Source organism: Heteronotia binoei, chromosome 5, assembly GCF_032191835.1.
Source record: "Heteronotia binoei isolate CCM8104 ecotype False Entrance Well chromosome 5, APGP_CSIRO_Hbin_v1, whole genome shotgun sequence".
In the NCBI taxonomy this organism is placed as follows: Eukaryota; Metazoa; Chordata; class Lepidosauria; order Squamata; family Gekkonidae; genus Heteronotia; species Heteronotia binoei.
In genome coordinates this window covers 1,553,782-1,573,282 of record NC_083227.1, presented here as the reverse complement: position 1 = coordinate 1,573,282, position 19,501 = coordinate 1,553,782, and the positions used below count along the sequence as shown (strand labels likewise).

Below are 19,501 nucleotides of genomic sequence, written 5' to 3'. Positions count from 1 at the left end.
CTTTGAAAAGAGATTGATAGTGGGAGGCAGCAGAGTAAGAATTATGAAGGAGTTGCCAAGACAAGTGATAAATGACAGAAAAGCATATAAGAAATTGACAGAAAAATTACGGGACAATGAAATGAGGTATAGATGGATAATACCTGAAGGTTTCAGCTTTGAGCTACAAGGAAAAAGGATTACAATTACAAGCACACAGGAACTGCGTGGATTTTATGAAGAACATAAAGAATTTGCACCATGATGGATTACAAATTATTATCTTGGAATTTAAATGGACTAAATTCACCACAGAAAAGGAAGGCAGCGTTTCATTGGATTAAAAAGCAAAATTGTAATATAGTTTGTTTACAAGAAGTACATATCAAACAAAAGGATTACAAATTTTTATAGAATAAACAATTGGGAGTAGAATTTCATTCAATGGCTGAACATAAGAAAAGGGGAGTGATTTTTTTATATTAAACAAGAATTGGACCCGAAACTAGTATTTAAAGATAAAGATGGAAGATTTGTAGTGGTAGAAATAATATTAAATGGGGGGAAAAGTTGCTACTGGGACTACATGCACCAAATGGAGCAAAGGATACTTTTTAAAAAGACAATTGGTTTGTGGATGTGCCCATTGTTTGGTGGGGCTTCCTGGAAGGGTAGTGATAAGGAAAGTAAAAAGATGTTGGATAGATGTTGGAAATGTAAACAACATGAAGGTTCTTTCTTTCATATGTGGTGGACTTGTGAAAAAGCCAAAGAGTACTGGAAGATGATACGACAAGAAATCTCCAAAATTTTAGGTTACGACTTCAAGAAAACTGCAGAGACTTTTTTGCTTGGATTACAATTAGAAAAATTTCCAAAGGAAGACAGGACTAGCCAAGATATCAAAAACCATCTTCCTTATCTTCAAACCCCTTCCAACCCTCCCAGCAATTAACACGGAACAATGGTCACATTCAACAGCCGGTTTCCTTATCACTACCCTTCCAGGAAGCCCCACCAAACAATGGGCACATCCACAAACCAATTGCCCTTTCATCACACCCCCTCCAGCCTACAAATAACAGCTCTCCAGCAGCCCTGGCCCCACTCAATGCACAGCAGCCAAGAAGGTCTGAGCGCCTGCTCCAGCTGCAACGCCACTGAGGATGTTCTCCGCAGCTGAGAACGAAATGTCTGGAAGGAAAACTTTCTCCAGTAGAACACGGCACTTGATCCCGAAAGATTCTACAAACCCTAATGATGTTACCAGCCGTGAAAACCTGAAATCTTTGATATACAAATTATTATTGAAATGGTCTACAGAAGATGAAGTAGTAAAGTCTCAAATGGTTAAATGGGCAATAAATGTGAACAGAGAAATACAAATGGATACGTGGGAGCACCTTTGGAAGAACTCGATGAAGATCTCAACTTGTCAGAGTATTAAAGAGAACTGTTATAAGATTATGTATAGGTGGTATATGACTCCGAAAAAGCTGGCCAAGGTAAGTAAAAAGATGTCAGATAGATGTTGGAAATGTAAACAACATGAAGGTTCTTTCTTTCATATGTGGTGGACTTGTGAAAAAGCCAAAGAGTACTGGAAGATGATACGACAAGAAATCTCCAAAATTTTAGGTTACGACTTCAAGAAAACTGCAGAGACTTTTTTGCTTGGATTACAATTAGAAAAATTTCCAAAGGAAGACAGGACTAGCCAAGATAAGTAAAAAGATGTCGGATAGATGTTGGAAATGTAAAAAACATGAAGGTTCTTTCTTTCATATGTTGTGGACTTGTGAAAAAGCGAAAGAGTACTGGAAGATGATACGACAAGAAATCTCCAAAATTTTAGGTTACGACTTCAAGAAAACTGCAGAGACTTTTTTGCTTGGATTACAATTAGAAAAATTTCCAAAGGAAGACAGGACTTTAATTTGGCTAGGGCATTGTATGTGCAGCTGTGGAAACAAGAAAAAATTCCAGAGAAATGGGACTGGATCAAAAAAGCTTTATCGTGGAGTGAGATGGACAAATTAACTAGAATTCTAAGAGACTATGATTTAGATATATTTAAAAAGGAGTGGAAGAAATTTAAAGAATATATGGAGAAAGAGTGGAATGTAAAAAGACATTGGACAATTTTTTAGTATTAATGAGAAAAAAATATATATTGAACTTTGATCGGTTAGTAGTACCTTTAGTATTGAATTTAAATCTATAACTTCAGGGAAGTCAACATTGGAGGGAGGGGGGATTGAAATACCATATGGGTTAGTACAGAAAATTTATAATTAAGTTTTGTAACCATATGTTATCAATAAATTGTTAAAACAAGAAAATATGGGGAAAGTCTTGAATGATCCAATTGAAAAAATAGAAATTGAAGCAGCAATTAATGCAATGAAAAATTGAAAAGCACCTGGGCCAGATGGATATACAGCTAAATTTTTTAAAACCTTCAAAGAGGAGTTAGTTCCGAAACTTCAGAAACTGATTAATATGATAAGAATAAAAGGGAAAATACCAAATACATGGAAGGAAGCTGTTATTTCGTTGATTCGAAAGGAAGATAGAGATGTCACGAATGTAAAAAATTATAGACCAATCTCACTATTAAATAATGACTATGAAATATATACAAGAATCTTGGCAGAACGGCTTAAACAATATTTGATAAATTTTATAAAGGAAGATCAAGCAGGGTTTCTCCCCAAAAGGCAAATAAGAGACAATATTAGAACTGTTGTAAATATTGTAGAATATTATGAAAGACATCCAGAAAAGGAAGTAGCATTATTCTTTGCAGATGCAGAGAAAGCATTTGATAATTTAAATTGGGCCTTTATGTTTGCAGTAATGGAGAAAATGGAGTTAGGGGGAACTTTATAAGGATGATAAAAGCAATATATACTGAACAACGTGCAAGGTTATGTATAAATGCAGATCTTACAGAAGACATGATAATTAGCAAAGGTACAAGACAGGGCTGTCCGCTTTCCCCACTGTTGTTTATAATGACTCTTGAAATCTTACTGATGCAAATCCAAGAAGATAAAGAAATAGAAGGATTAAAAGTAAAAGGATTTACTTACAAATATAGAGCATTTGCAGATGATATAAGTTTATAAATGAAAATCCCATACAAGTCACAACTTCATTGTTAGCTAAAATACAAGAATATGGGGAATTGGTGGGCCTGTGTATTAATAAAGAAAAATCAAAACTTCTATGTAAAAATATGCAAGTAAGCAAACAAAAGGAACTGCAGAAGATAACGGGATGTGAAGTTACCTCTAAGGTAAATATTTGGGTGTGGAGATAACAATGAAGAATATTGGCTTGTTTAAAAACAATTATGAGAAGCTATGGTGTAAAATGGATAAAGATATGATAAAATGAAATAAACTTAATTTGTCATTGCTTGGCAGAATAGCTGCAATTAAGATGAATATTTTGCCAAGAATAATGTATTTGTTTCAAACTAGTCCGATTGTGAAAGACAATAAACAATTTAATAAATGGCAAAGGAAAATTTCAGAGTTTGTGTGGGCTGGGAAGAAACCAAGGATCAAAATGAAAATCTTAACAGATGCAAAAGAGAGAGGAGGATTCCAATTACCAGATTTAATATTATATCATGAAGCAGTTTGTCTAGTGTGGATAAAAGAATGGGTGACGCTGTTAAACAAAAAACTTTTAGCGATGGAAGGTCATGGAAATAAATTTGGCTGGCACGCTTATGTGTACTATGGGAAAAAAAGATGGATGGTTTTTTCTCTCACCATTATATAAGAAATAATTTGCTAAATACTTGGATGAAATATAAGAAGTATGGGGATGAGAGAAAACTGTTATGGATAGTGCCAGCAGAAGTAATAAAAATAACAGCTGAGACGGGTGAAGAAAAGTGGTTGTTATACAATAAACTATTAAAAATACAAAGTGGCAAAACAGAATTGAAAACTGCTGAAGAGTTGAATAATAAATATGATTGGTTCAAAATGCAACAAATAAAGAGCTTGGTGGAAAATGATATTAAAACTGAAGGAATAAGAAGACAGCAAACAGAAATGGAAAAAGTTCTGCTTGGAGACAATGAAAAATTAATTTCAAAATTATATAAATTACTTTTAAAATGGTCTACGGAAGATGAAATAGTGAAATCTCAAATGATTAAGTGGGCAATTAATGTAAATAAAGAAATACAGATGGAAACTTGGGAATATTTGTGGAAGAATTCTATAAAGCTTTCGACATGTTATAGTATTAAAGAGAACTGTTTTAAAATGATGTGCAGATGGTATATGACTCCTAAAAAGTTGGCAAAGATGAACAATAAGATGCCAGATAGATGTTGGAAATGCAAAAAACATAAAGGTTCTTTCTACCATATGTGGTGGACTTGTGAAAGAACAAAAAAGTATTGGCAGATGAATCTACAAGAAATTTCTATGATCTTGGGATACGAATTTAAGAAAGTTGCAGAAACTTTTCTGGTGGGATTACAAATGGAAAAATTTCCGATAGAAGTATAATCTGTTACATGCTTTCAGCTGCTAGTGTCAGACGTTGGAGCTCAAAGTAAACGGACCATCTTTTGTTGCAAAAGTAGTAGCATTTATTTGGTATCTCAAAGTTCTGAATAGGCAGTCATTGGAACTGATAGCAAACATTGAAACATACATGGGTTTTAAGGCCTTACATCAAACATTCATAAACAACCCTACATTCTCACACTCTAATGTTGCAAGTAACACCTTCCCTACTTCTTATCGCTTGCGGCTCCCTTTCTCATGGAGGAGCCCTGCTGGCTCTCCTTCATGTTTTAACAATTTATTGATAACATATGGTAACAAAACTTAATGATAAAATTTTTTTTATACTAACCCATATGGTAATTCAATCCCCCCTCCCTCCAATGTTGACTTCCCCGAAGTTATAGATTTAAGTTCAATACTAAAGGTACTACTAACTGATCAAAGTTCAATATTTTTTTTCTCATTAATACTAAAAAATTGTCCAATGTCTTTTTACATTCCACTCTTTCTCCATATAACCTTTAAATTTCTTCCATTCCTTTTTGAATATGTCTAAATCATAGTCTCTTAGAGTTCTAGTTAGTTTGTCCATCTCACTCCACGATAAAACTTTCATAATCCAGTCCCATTTCTCTGGTATTTTTTCTTGTTTCCACAGCTGCGCATACAATGTCCTAGCAGCTGAGAGCAAGTACCAAATTAAAGTCCTGTCTTCCTTTGGAACTTTTTCTAATTGTAATCCAAGTAAAAAAGTCTCTGCAGTTTTCTTGAGGTCGTAACCCAAAATTTTGGAGATTTCTTGTTGTATCATCTTCCAGTACTCTTTGGCTTTTTCACAAGTCCACCACATATGAAAGAAAGAACCTTCATGTTTTTTGCATTTCCAATATTTTTACTCATCTTAGCCAGTTTTTTTGGAGTCATATACCACCTTTACATCATCTTATAACAGTTCTCTTTGATACTCTGACAAGTTGAGATCTTCATCGAGTTCTTCCAAAGGTGCTCCCACTTTTGATCTTAGTCTTATAACAATATCTCTTGGCAGGTCTTTATCCTTTGCATATGCTGAGTTGACTCTGTAGGCACCATCCAGCATACTCCTAAATTTGTCAGGGTCTTCCTCTAAGTATTCAGTGATAATGTTCACCATATATCCCATTAAATCTGCCTCTTCCTTTTCAGGTATTCCTCTCAGACGAACTTGAGTTCCCATCAACTTGCAATCATGTATTGTAACCTTCTCTTGAAGTTTTAACAAGATAGAGGCATGTGTATCCACTTTTCCTTCTACCTCTTTAACTCTATTTTTAACCTCATCTTTGAAACCCTCTATATCTTATCTAAGATCTCCAACTTCCTTTTTAAATTCTTTTTTCATTGCCATTTGCATTTTGTCCATAGCTTTTAACTTTTTCAATTCCAGAGAGTCAAATTGGGATTGCATCTTGTCAAATGAGTGAGCCCTTGCACGGGTTACTCTCCCTTCTGACATAAAAAAGTCACCAAACCTTAAAAAGTTTTCCAAATAAAATTCAACACCCAGTCCAATAGCTTAGAGCATGCTTTTTCAAATAAGACTAATTTCGTTTTCCTCCTATCTTCCTAGGCAGAGATATTGATTTTTAACAAATTTGACAGTTTTTCTTCCTTTTAAAATGGCAATCGTTGTTTCTCTATGGTTAAATTCAGTTCCTAGAGAGGTCCTTCTTGATCTTGGTCTTAATTCCTTCCTAGTTCAAATGTCACAGCTTCTGTAATCCTTACAGATTTTTTTTTATCAGTCCCTTTTACTTCCTGGTGCATATTGCTCTGTTCTCGTGCCTAGTATCGCAGCCTTTGAGATTTGTGGAGAAGTATGGAAATAAGTCTTCGTCATCAGCCAAATCCACAGCCACAGGTATTCAAAACAATTTATCCTTTTCTCTAGTTTCTTTTATCCACCAGTTCCATGAAGAAATATGTGGCAGGGGTTTGATAAGGGGAGGGTCGGTGGCTCAGTGGTAGAGCATCTGCTTGGGAAGCAGAAGATCCCAGGTTCAATCCCCAGCATCTCCAAAAAAGGGTCCAGGCAAATAGGTGTGAAAAGCCTCAGCTTGAGACCCTGGAGAGCCGCTGCCAGTCTGAGAAGACAATACTGACTTGATGGACCAAAGGTCTGATTCAGTATAAGGCAGCTTCATATGTTCATGTCTATTCAAAAAATGTTCTTCTACTACTACTGCTCGTGCTTCATCCAAAGGTATTGATGTATATAAGGATGTAGCATCCATAGTAACTGCGCAAGCATCCTGTGGGACAATTAGACCTTCAATCTTGGATATGAAATCTTTGGTGTCCTTAATGTATGACGGAATCTGAGCAACAAAAGGCTTAAGATGAGAATCAACAAACTTAGCTAAAGGCTCCAAAACTGAGTTTGAACCCGAAATAATAGGTCTTCCTGGAGGTGGCAAGGTTCCCTTATGCGTTTTTGGTAGAGTATAAATTACAGGTGTTCTAGGAGAGTCATGAAATAAAAAATTTGCAGTTTTGTTGTTAATAACCCCAAGTAATTCAGCTTCTGTTAAAACTACTCTGATAATATTTTGCACATGCTTGGTGGGATCAGAATGCAACGGAATATATGTCATCTCAGCAGCTAGTTGTCTCTTAATTTCATTCATATACTCATGCTTATCTTGAACAACCACGGCACCCCCTTTGTCGGCAGATTTTACGACAACATCCGAGGCACTTTGCAGATTCTCTAACGCTAACCTCTGTTGCATATTTAAATTATGCCAGCCAGATTTAAAAGAGATTTCAATTGCTTTTAAATCTCTTAACACCATTTTCTCAAAGGCTATTATGCAAGGATCAGAGATATTGGGTACAAAAGTCGACTTAGGGGAAAAGAGTTCGTTCACAATGTACCGTATTTTTCGGACCATAAGATGCACTTTCCCCCCCAAAAAAGTGGGGGGGAAAGTGTGTGCGTCTTATGGTCCAAAGGTACGTACCTTTGGGGGGCGAGGGAGCGATCTGCTGCCTCTTCCTCCGATCCGGCGCTTTCCCGGCGCCTGCTTGCCTGGCTCCATCTTCTTCAAGCAAGCGTGGGAGCGCTCCACGTGGCCCCAGCGCTTCGCAAGCGCCGGCCGCGGAGGGGGCAGCGTGCTTCCTACTTCCCTGTGTTCCTGCCTTCAGCTGTGATGTTTAAAGCAAGCGCTAGGATCGGAGGGGGGAGGGAACAATCCCAGCGCTTGCTTTCAACATCACAGCTGAAGGCAGGCACACAGGGAAGTAGGAATCACGCTGCCCTCTCCACAGCCTGCGCTCGCAAAGCGCTGCGTTTGCGGAGGGGGCGGGTGCTTCCTACTTGCCTGTGTTCCTGCCTTCAGCTGTGATGTTTAAAGCAAGCGCTGGGATCGCTCCCTCCCCCCTCCGATCCCAGCGCTTGCTTTATGTCGATGCGCGTAGAGACCCAGAGGGTGATGCTTAGCGACGCAAGAATGAAGGCTGTACACAGTAGCTGTAAAACCACTATATACATTTATTTACAATACCACTCACTCTCCTGACTGACAATATGCTCCGCTGCAACTCCAACTCCATAAACCCACAATCACCACTGTTACTCTGTACATTTATACATGGGACAGCCAATCAGCAACTTGCTGTGTCATGCTGACTCTGCTGGCTGATGCAATCCTTCTGGCACCCAGCCACCTGCTGTCAGGTAGATCATCTAAGCCTCTAGATCTACTTTCAGTTCTGCAGCACATGCTATAAGCTGTCTCTTTACGCATAATAGTGACACTTTAAACATCACAGCTGAAGGCAGGAACACAGGCAAGTAGGAAGCAACCGCCCCCTCCGCAAACGCAGCGCTTTGCGAGCGCCGGCTGTGGAGAGGGCAGCGTGCTTCCTACTTCCCTGTGTTCCTGCCTTCAGCTGTGATGTTTAAAGCAAGCGCTGGGATCGGAGGGGGGAGGGAGCGATCCCAGCGCTTGCTTCAAACATCACAGCTGTAGGCAGGAACACAGGGAAGTAGGAAGCACGCTGCCCCCTCCGCGGCCGGCGCTTGTGAAGCTCTGGGGCCACGTGGAGCGATCCCACGCTTGCCTGAAGAAGATGGAGCCAGGCAAGCAGGCGCCTGGGAAGCGCCGGATCGGAGGAAGAGGCAGCGGATCGCCCCCCAGGAGGAAGGTGCGTCTTATCCTCCGGTGCGTCTAATCGTCCGAAAAATACGGTATATTTCCTTTTCCTTCAAAAAATTTTTTAATTTTAATTTGTCTTATCATTTTAAAAAGATATACTCTAGTCCTGAACGCATTGTATTGCGGTGTAGGAACGAATCCTAGTCCCAAATTTAAGACCTCACGTTCCATATTGGAAAGGGGTCGAGACAAAAGGTTAATTACTAGGTCTTGCCTCTGCCTAAAAAAGAATCATTATTGGCACCTCCTCTAGCATTGATAATACCACCTCTTCCCCTTCCTCTATTCCTAGTGACTCTCAAGCAGGATTGGGCATGATTAATTGCAAGCACTTTTGAATATTTATTCCTTGTACTTTATACCTTGTATTTTTGACAATATGCTATAATATGTAATTATATGTAATAATGTGTGAAGTTGAGGTGTTCAATTATCTATTACAATTTTGAAGTATTTTTCATTAATTTTTCCAGTTTTTTTGTTGTTGTTTGAGTCACTTTCTGTGGAACTCTAGGCTGTTTATCTACCCCTGAGAGTCATGGCTACTTGTGATGGTTTTTTCATGTATTTTGAACGAGATATGGAAAGGATTTTGGCTGGGAACCCTGGGTTTTTTAATGAAGAAAGGGGAGAAAGTTATATGGACTGGGGTCAGCTCCACTTTTTGAAAAAACAAGGCACTAGTTTGCAATTACATATCTCATCCCTGACAGAATACTGTAAGAATAACAGGATACCCAGGGGACTACGTATTAAGAAACCTCCAGCAACATTTGGAGATGATGAAGGCTTCAAATCCAGATGGGCTGCTATTCCCAATAAATGCGCATTGGATCTTATGCTTTTGATTATTGAGCGCTCCAAAGAGGAGTGCATTAAGATCAAGGAGGAAGTTGAGGGGGTTGTAAAATCCTTAAAGGAGACTTGCTCAGAGACTGTTTTTGACAAAAAATCTAAAGAATTTGAGACTGAATTGAAGGACTTTGAGAAAGGTGTAAAGGAAGTTAAAGTGAGCATTCAAAAGTCTTCTTCCCTGTGTGGGTTCTTTGATGCCTTTGAAGACTGCCACTGTTACTAAATCTCTTTCCACACTCTAAGCATTCAAAAGGTTTCTCCCCTGTGTGGGTTCTCTGATGCTGCTTAAGACTGGAATACGTACCGAATCTCTTTCCACACTCTGAGCATTCAAAAGGTTTCTCCCCTGTGTGGGTTCTCTGATGCCTCTGAAGATGGCTACTCCTACTGAATCTCTTTCCACACACTGAGCATTCAAACGGTTTCTCCCCTGTGTGGGTTCTCTGATGCTGTAGAAGATGGCCACTCTGACTGAATCTCTTTCCACACCCTGAGCATTCAAAAGGTTTCTCCCCGGTATGAGTACTCTGATGCCTCTGAAGATGGCCACTCCTACTGAATCCCATTCCACATTCTGAGCATTCAAAAGGTTTCTCCCCTGTGTGGGTTCTCTGATGCTGTAGAAGATGGCCACTCTGACTGAATCTCTTTCCACACTCTGAGCATTCAAAAGGTTTCTCCCTGGTATGAGTACTCTGATGCCTCTGAAGATGGCCACTCCTACTGAATCTCATTCCACATTCTGAGCATTCAAAAGGTTTCTCCCCTGTGTGAATTCTTAGATGCTTCTGAAAATTGGAACTGAAACTAAATCTCTTTCCACACTCTGAGCATTCAAACGGTTTCTCCCCTGTGTGGGTTCTTAGATGCTTCTGAAGACAGCCACTCTGATGGAATCTCTTTCCACACTCTGAGCATTCAAACGGTTTTTCCCCTGTGTGGGTTTTCTGATGATATTGAAGACCATAATTTGCACTGAATCTCTTTCCACACACTGAGCATTCAAACGGTTTCTCCCCTGTGTGAGTTCTTAGATGCTTTTGAATAATGTAACACTGACTGAATCTCTTTCCGCACTCTAAGCATTCAAAAGGTTTCTCCCCTGTGTGGGTTCTCTGATGCTGCTTAAGACTGGAATACATACCGAATCTCTTTCCACACTCTGAGCATTCAAAAGGTTTCTCCCCTGTGTGGGTTCTTAGATGCTGCTGAAGAAGGCCACACCGACTGAATCTCTTTCCACACTCTGAACATTCAAAAGGTTTCTCCCCTGTGTGGGTTCTCTGATGATACTGAAGACTGGAATTATCACTGAATCTCTTTCCACACTCTGAGCATTCAAAAGGTTTCTCCCCTGTGTGGGTTCTTAGATGCTTCAGAACACTGGCACTCAAACTGAATCTCTTCCCACACTCTGAGCATTGAAAAGGTTTCTCCCCAGTGTGAGTTCTCTGATGCTGCTGAAGATGGCCACATCGACTGAATTTCTTTCCACACACTGAGCATTCAAAAGGTTTCTCCCCTGTGTGGGTTCTTAGATGTTTTTGAAGACTGGAACTGGCACTGAATGTCTTTCCACACTCTGAGCAATGAAAAGTCTTCCTCCCTATGTGGGTTCTTTGCTGCTTTTGTAGACTGGAATTCATGCTGAACTTCTTTCTACGCTCTGAGAATTCAACGTGTTTCTGTACTGTGTGTATTCTTTGGTGTACTAAAAGCTGTGTTCTGTATCTGAAGTACTTTCCGCAATAACGGCATTTATATGCCTTCCTTTTACCAGAGAATGTAATTCCATTCTCTGAACAGATGAACAGTTTCATTCCTGAAAGAGTCCGTTGGTGACAGCTATAGACAGGGATTTCCTGGAACCTGCTTCCTTGGCGAGGAATGGTCTTAACCCCCCTTTTCAGTGTACGGTTTCCTTCCTGCCTCTGTGGTTCATCTCTGTTCTTGAAGTTTCCTTCAGCCTGTTCAATCTTGGCTTTTTCCAGTGAGAACCCGTGAAATTCCCCAAGTGGCTCCTCAACATCTCCTGCTGGAATAAAGAGGGAAGTTGAATCAAAACTCATGCAAGGAGCCAAGGCACCTACCACAAACTCCTAATTCATGACTACGCATTTTTGACTCCTGAAATGTCTGTCTGCCTTTTTTAGCCAACCTCCTATAGGGCTTTTTCTACATTCTGACCATCCCTGCCCGCCCCCCCCCCCCCCCGAAAAAAACCTCCCTAAATGTACGTGAAGGGAAAAGGTGGCAAAGATATTTTCCTCTGTGTTTCCCATTTGCCTTGCCATGAAGGTCCTTTGGCCTGCAGTTTGGCCCTATTTTCCCTGTGTTCCCAATAAGGTAAGTAGACCCTCCAGAAGGAGAGCCACATAAACACAACAGGATTTAAAGGGGGACTGTATATTTTAAAAAGCTATCATGAAGGTGGAATGCCAGCAGGGGGGTGGTGACTTGCCTGCCTGGTGCGAAGGTAGCGGACATTACGCATGTAGTAGATAGGCTGATAGACAGTGCTGGGGAGGAGCCTGTGGTCGTGGTGCATGTTGGCACCAACGATGTGAGGAAATGCGGTCGTGAGGCCCTGGAGGAATAATTTAGGCTGTGAGGCAGGAGACTTAAGGCCAGGACCTCCAAGGTAGCCTTTTCAGAAGTGCTACCTGTTCCACGTGCAGGGCAGGAGAGACAGGCACAAATTAGAAGTCTCAATGTGTGGATGAGACGATGATGTAGGGAGGAAGGGTTTAAGTTTCGTAGGCACTGGGATGCTTTCTGGAATTAGGAGAATCAGTGGGACACGGTGATTCCTGGATATAAGTTATATCGGAAGGATAGGGAGGGAAGGGTTGGAGGTGGGGTGGCTCTGTATGTCAGAGAGGGTATACAGTCCAGTAAGACTGAGGTCAGAGAATTCGATTCCCTTCTAGAAATGCTTTGGATCAAAATAGAGGGCCTAAGGGAAATTTAATTATGGGAGTTTGTTATCGCCCACCAAATTAAAAGATAGAGGACGACTATAATATGATGGAAGGATTAAAGATAGTGGCTAAACATAAAAACTGTGTCATAATAGGTGATTTTAACTACCCGCAGATTGATTGGATCAATATGCGTTCTCGTCGAGAGAAAGAGAAAGAGTTTCTAGACACTCTCAATGAGTGTGCTATGGAGCAGATAGTCATGATCCTGGATTTGGTCCTAAGTAATGCCCAAGACCTGGTGAGAGATGTAAAAGTGATTGCACTGCTTGGAAGCAGTGACCATAATGTTATTGATTTCACCATTTGTATAAATAGGGAGTTGCCCCAAAAGACCGGCACAACCACGTTTAACTTTAAAAGGGGTAAATTCTCTGAAATGAGGAGGCATGTGAAGAGGAAACCGAAAGGAAAGGTAAATGCAGTCAAAACCCTTGGGGAAGCTTGGAGGCTATTTAAAACGAAAGTCCTAGAAGCTCAGATAAAATATATACCAAAAGTTAGGAAAGGCACAAACAGGAATAAGAAAAAGCCTGCATGGTTAACAAAGTTACGGAAGCTGTAAAAGGTAAAAAGGATTCCTTTAAGCGGTGGAAAGCAAGTCCAAGTGAGATTAATAAAAGGGAACACAGGCTATGGTAAAACAAATGCAAGACTGTGATCAGGCAGGCAAAAAGGGACCATGAGGAGCATATTGCAAAAAACATAAAGACCAACAATAAAATTTTTTTCAAATATATCAGAAGCAGGAAACCAGCCAGGGAGGCAGTGGGGCCCTTGGATGACCAAGGGATAAAAGGATTACTGAAGGAGGATGGGGAAATGGCTGAGAAGCTGAATGCATTTTTTCCTCCTCTTCACTGTGGAAGATGAGAAGTGTTTGCCCGCTCCAGAACCACTAATTTTGGAAGGGGTGTTGAAAAACCTGAGTCAGATTGAGGTGACAAGAGAGGAGGTCCTACAACTGATAGACGAATTAAAAACTAATAAGTCACTAGGTCCGGATGGCATACATCCAAGAGTTCTAAAAGAACTCAAAGGTGAACTTGTGCATCCCTTGACAAAAATATGTAATCTTTCACTGAAATCTGCCTCCGTTCCTGAGGACTGGAAGGTAGCAAATGTCATCGCCATCTTTAAAAAAGGGTTCCAGAGGAGATCTGGGAAATTACAGATATTACAGTCAGTCTGACTTCAATACTGGGAAAGTTGATAGAAACCATTATCAAGGACAGAATGAATAGGCACACTGATGAACACAAGTTATTGAGGAAGACTCAGCATGGGTTCTGTAAGAGAAGATCTTGCCTCACTAACAAGTTACAGTTCTTTGAGGTGGTGAACAAACATGTGGACAAAGGGGACCCAATAGATGTTGTTTACCTTGACTTCCAGAAAGCTTTTGATAAAGTTCCTCATCAAAGGCTCCTTAGTAAGCTCGAGAGTCATGGAGTAAAAGGACAAGTGCTCTTGTGGATCTCATTTATGCAGCTCCTTAAAGACCAAATGAATTGTTTTATGCTAACAGCTAATGATCTGAGGGAAGAAGATCTGACAGCTAATGAAGCTATAAATTTACGGGGGTCCAGTACTAAAGAGAGTGTATTGATGGCAATGAAAGTAGAAGGGGAAAGTGACATTTTGCGAAATAAACAAAGGAAAAGAAAGATAGTCTCTTGTTACGCACTTTCAAAACTAGTTCGGAAATCAAGCTGAGGGAAAAATGGCGATGAATTCTTCCCCTTGTGGTTGAGGGGGCAGGCCGTGTTGAGAAGAGAAAAGCTGCACCCCAATCAACAAATCAGGATTTGGAAAGCCTTTCGAAAAAAGGATTTTGGATTTTTTTTACAACTTTGGTGAATGGCTGAACAAGGAACTCTAAGAAGTGAAATGTGGTATCAAAAGATGTACTGTGATTAAATGGGCTGCCTCGGATGCAACATGGGTGCAGAAACCAAAGGAACTTAAAAGTTTTTAATCTTTGGGAATAAGGACTCTGTAATCTGGGTTCTTTTTTTCCCCTTGTGAATAAATAAACATGTAACCATTAATAATGAACAGATGTTTAAACTTTAAAAGAATAAGGGAGATCTTGAAGAAGTAATGTTAATGAGTGTCGTTAACATATTACTCTATATAGTAGATGTGGTATCTTCCAGAGAGAATGGCCGAAGGTAGTGCATTAAATCTAGCCAGCATGAATGCTCTTCTTTGGTGAGGGTCAGTTAAGGAGAGGAAATAGGGAGCTAATAGCCCGGGGGTCTGGGATAAACCCAGATAGCTTGGGGAGCAAGTTTTCCGAGCTGCCTCAGTTAGACGTTGCGACTGGATGTCTAGTAATCTGCGTTTGATAGATTGAAATACCGCAGGAGCAGAAGATAGGTAAAATGCATCCAAGGAAATTCCTATGGATGTGATTTTCTTTTGGATCAGAGTCAACCACTTGGATGTCCATCAGCATCAAAAAGGTGAAAGAGTTCTGATCAGAGTTGAATAAAAGGCGCAGCCAAAACTTAAAGGTCAAAAGCCAGGCGCGAGTTTCCAGCAGCAACAGTCCAGTTTCCATGCAAATTGCAGCATAAGGAACACAATTGGGTAATCCCAGTATTTTCCTCAAAAAGGATTGCAGGCCTTCAGTAGTGTAATCGAAGGCACTGATCCATATAGGAGCACCATATAAGAGTTGGGGGCTAGATTTCGCATTGAAAGCTCTTAGGGCCATGGGGACAAATCGGTTCCCTTTAAGATAGAAAAAACGGGGAAGAGCCAAGGCACTAGTTCTTGCCACTGTTAGAGCGCACTTACGATGGGCTGCCCAGCTCCCATTGTAGGAAAAATTAATCCCCAAATATTTAGTAGTTTTGACCTGTTCAATAGGGTTACCCTGGACTGACCATAGTTGTTGCTTCCAGGATTTAGAGCAAACTAAGATCTTTGTTTTCCCATAATTCAGGGTTAACTCATTATTATTGAGATAGGTCATAACCTGGTACAATAAACGCCTCAATCCAATTTGGGAACATGACAGCAAGACGGCATCATCCGCATACAGAAGGATGGGAACGTGATGGTGAGCAATTTTGGGGGCATGCCCATCAATTGCATATAAAACAGGGGCTAGATCGTTTTAAAAAAGATTAAAAAGTGCTGGGGCAAGGATACAGCCCTGTTTCACACCGTTACAAATTGGAATTTCTGGAGTTAGATTTCCCTGAAGATTGTACTTAACTTGACAGCTGGTACGTGTATACAATTTTTTAATCAAGGTAAGCAATCTGGGATCCATGTTCTTCCTGGCCAACTTAACCCAAAGCAACTCTCTAGGAACTGAGTCAAACGCCGCCTTAAGATCTAAAAAGGCAGCAAAGAGTTTGTTGCCAGGTTTCCCACTGTATTTAGAAACTAGGTGCGATAAAACGACACAGTGGTCAAGGGTGGATTTACCATGGCGAAACCCTATTTGTTCTGGGCCTAGAATGTTATTTGTTGTCAGCCAGCTTTCTAGTTTCACTAGGAGATGTTTGGCATAAAGCTTACCGACAACTGATAGGAGGCTAATCGGCCGATAGTTCTCAGGTAATGAAGGATTACCCTTTTTGTGGAGGGGGACAATGACTGCATTGGTCCACGTCCTGGGCATTATTCCGGTGCTGTTTATCATTGTAAACAGGGCAGCCAGGGGCGGAGCCCACCATTCAGGATGGAACTTCAATAGCTCTGGAATGACTGCGTCAGAGCCAGGGGCCTTTTTGGGCTTAAGTTGCGAAATCAGGGTAATGATGTCCTCCGGGGACACAGGTGGCCACTCAGAATGTTCACTGATGTCAGTTTAAAGGGAAATGGGGAAATTTGCCCCATCGTTTCCAAAAAGATTTAAAAAATATGAGTGCCAGGCTTGGGAAGAAATTGTTATTGTAGAGTGAGGTTTTCCCTGCAGGACCCCGGAAATCACAGCCCAAAACTTCCCACTGTCATTGGACCTAGAAGCTTCAATCAAGCGCTCCCATTGGGCCCTTGCAAACTGAAGCTTCTTGGCCTTAACCATATCTAACAGCTTGTGTTTAACAATAAAATAATCTTTTGGTAACGCAGACTTTTTTTGACTCCTATAGTGATGATAGATAGAGCGAAGTGTGGACTTCAAGCGAAGACATTCTCTGTTGTGCCAGGGGTTATATATGGATTTGCCTTTAAAAACCACAGGAGAGGGGGGGGTTAAGCAGGGAAATAGCATTAGAAACAAGAGTATCATAGGAGGAGATAACTTCCGTGGGGTTCATAGAAGACATAAGAGAAAGATGTAAATTCTCGAGTGCTTGGTCATTAATTAATAGCTGAGTACTTGCTTTCAATATGTTATCAGGAGAAATGGTTTAGACAGAGATAGATAAATTATTTAGTTGTATTTTATGTAATTTGCTAAGGACAAAGAAATGATTTTTATGTGCTTCTTTTAATAAGGATTTTGCTAAATCATTAACTTAATTTGTGCTTATAATAGGCTTAAGTTAAATTAGATAAAACTGGCATTGAGACAGTTTTGAAAGAAAAAAGCTTTTTTCTTAACTGGTTATATTTAATTGGTGTTTAAGAAGAACTGTTTAGATTTACATTGCTTTACTAGTTTATTAAAAGAAATTATTCCTTTTTTATTCTGGTAAAAGAAGAAAGGAAGATAATATTTAAGGAGATTTTTATACTTGGAGATAGAATGATTTCAGCATTTCATTGGGAGGTGGAATTATAATTGATATATTTGTACTGGTTTCTGTTTTTGTTTTCCCCAGTTTGTCAAGGCCTCTTTTCCCCTCTTTTTTATGTATCTTCTGCAATACTTCTTTTTTTGCAGTTTAAATCAATAAAACTTTTAAAAATAAAAACAATAAAAGCCCTCTTGTGGATCAAAAACTGGCTAATTAATAAGAAGCAGAGAGTGAGTATAAATGGGCAGTCTTCACAGTGGAGGACGGTAAGCAGTGGGGTGCCACAGGGCTCAGTACTGGGTCCCATGCTCTTTAACTTGTTCATAAATGATTTGGAATTTAGAGTAAGCAGTGAAGTGGCTAAGTTTTCAGATGACACTAAATTGTTCAGGGTGGTGAGAACCAGAGAGGATTGTGAGGAACACCAAAGGGATCTGTTGAGGCTGGGTGAGTGGGCGTCAACGTGGCAGATGAGGTTCAGTGTAGCCAAGTGCAAAGTAATGCATATTGGGGCCAAGACTCCCAGCTGCAAATACAAGTTGATGGGGTGTGAACTGGCAGAGACTGACCAAGAGAGAGATCTTGGGGTCGCTGTAGATAACTCACTGAAAATGTCAAGACAGTGTGCGGTTGCAATAAAAAAGGCCAACGACATGCTGGGAATTATTAGGAAGGGAACTGAAAACAAATCAGCCAGTATCATAATGCCCCTGCATAAATCGATGGTGCGGTCTCATTTGGAGTACTGTGTACAATTCTGGTCACCGCAATTCAAAAAGGATATTGTAGGATTGGAAAAAGTCCACAAAAGGGCAACTAGAATGATTAAAGGGTTGGAACACTTTCTCACAATGCAAGAACTCTTGCACATTCAATTAAATTGCTGAGCAGTAGGGTTAGAACGGATAAAGGGGTGATTAACATGTGGAATTCATGTTTGGATAAAAATATGGAGCAGAGGTCCCTTAGTGGCTGTGGCGGAACCGGCCCGATTCTGCCTTCAGACCCGGTCCCGTCAGCTCCCTATTGAGTCGCCAACTCCTGAAGGGAGCTATTTCTCCTCCTGCCCCTTGGGCGCGCTGCCACCACCTGCTCAGTCCCGGGGTTCAGATTGAGAGGAACAGGACTCCCAATCCCCCTCTCCAGCTATGAGGCTAGGCCTCCAGGTCCTCTGCCACCCTGCACTTGGGTTTCACAGAGACCTCAGCGCTTCTTTGGGGCACCCCTGGAGGATTGGCACCTTATCCAACTGCATGCCTTCCCCCTTCCCCGGGGCCCCCTTCTCAACACAGCGTGGTCTAAAGCGGTTTGGGGATCTATGTGGTACAGAGATTGACTGCCAGCATTTAAAACAGAAAAACTATTTATTTACAAGAGAAAAAGATAGGAAAAGAAAAACAAAACAAAAACAGTTGCATTTACAAAATTAGCACAGCACAGCACCCGTACAGCAACCAGTATAACAAAGAAAAGTTGATTATAAACGCATCCTGCTGGCCCTGGTCTAAACATGCCCTGCCCTTTTGGATGACTTACTTTGTCTTACTGCCTGGAGGCCTCATTCTCTTTTGAATAGGCCGCATGCACAGGCAGGAGCTCTCCCACTGGCAACCTCTCCCTTCGAGCTGCAGCTGAGAACTGAAAAACTCCTCCTCCTAGCACATGCCAAGAACAAAAGAACTTCCTGTCTCTCTAGGAGACTTTCCCCCTAGCGTTGTTGGTTTGGCTCTGGAAGGGAGGGGGGGTTTGGAGGGAGGCTACAAAGCCTGCTGAGGAATTTCCTGATCCCTGCCAATGAAGCACCAACACTCTAAGATGGCGTTTCTCCACAGTGGCTATTAGACAAAGCATATTATTGGAACAGTCTGGGGCAGTGATGCTCTGTATTCTTGGTGCTGGGGGGGGGGGCAAAGTGGAAGGACTTCCAGCCCTACACCCACCCTGCCTGTCCTGCTGGCCACAACATTGACCACAGTGGCCCCTGGACCAGCCCGGTGTGTCGGCTGACCTCAGAGCTCACTCAGCTCCTGGAGTCCTCCAGAGGGGGGGAGTACAGGACCAAGTCTCACAAGGACCTATTGCTTTTCCATATTTTGATTCACACATCATCACAATGGCAGCAATTCGCACCTTTGAAAGATCCTTACCCAGAGAGGCCACATTCCCATAGTTCTCCAGCATGACTTCCCTGTAGAGAGCTCTTTGGTCTGCATCCAGCAGGGCCCACTCAGCCTCGGTGAAAA

General features: G+C 41.0%; 1 protein-coding gene across 1 annotated transcript; it reads right to left on the bottom strand.

The window, feature by feature from the left end:
- Window positions 1-9,723: 9,723 nt before the first annotated feature.
- Window positions 9,724-16,195, bottom strand: LOC132571366 (gastrula zinc finger protein XlCGF57.1-like). The gene is made up of 2 exons (XM_060238166.1): window positions 16,093-16,195; window positions 9,724-11,606 (listed from the first exon to the last, which is right to left on the bottom strand). Exons 1-2 carry the CDS (start codon window positions 16,193-16,195, stop codon window positions 9,724-9,726), a joined length of 1,986 nt encoding a protein of 661 aa, XP_060094149.1.
- Between the last annotated feature and the right edge of the window lie 3,306 nt (window positions 16,196-19,501).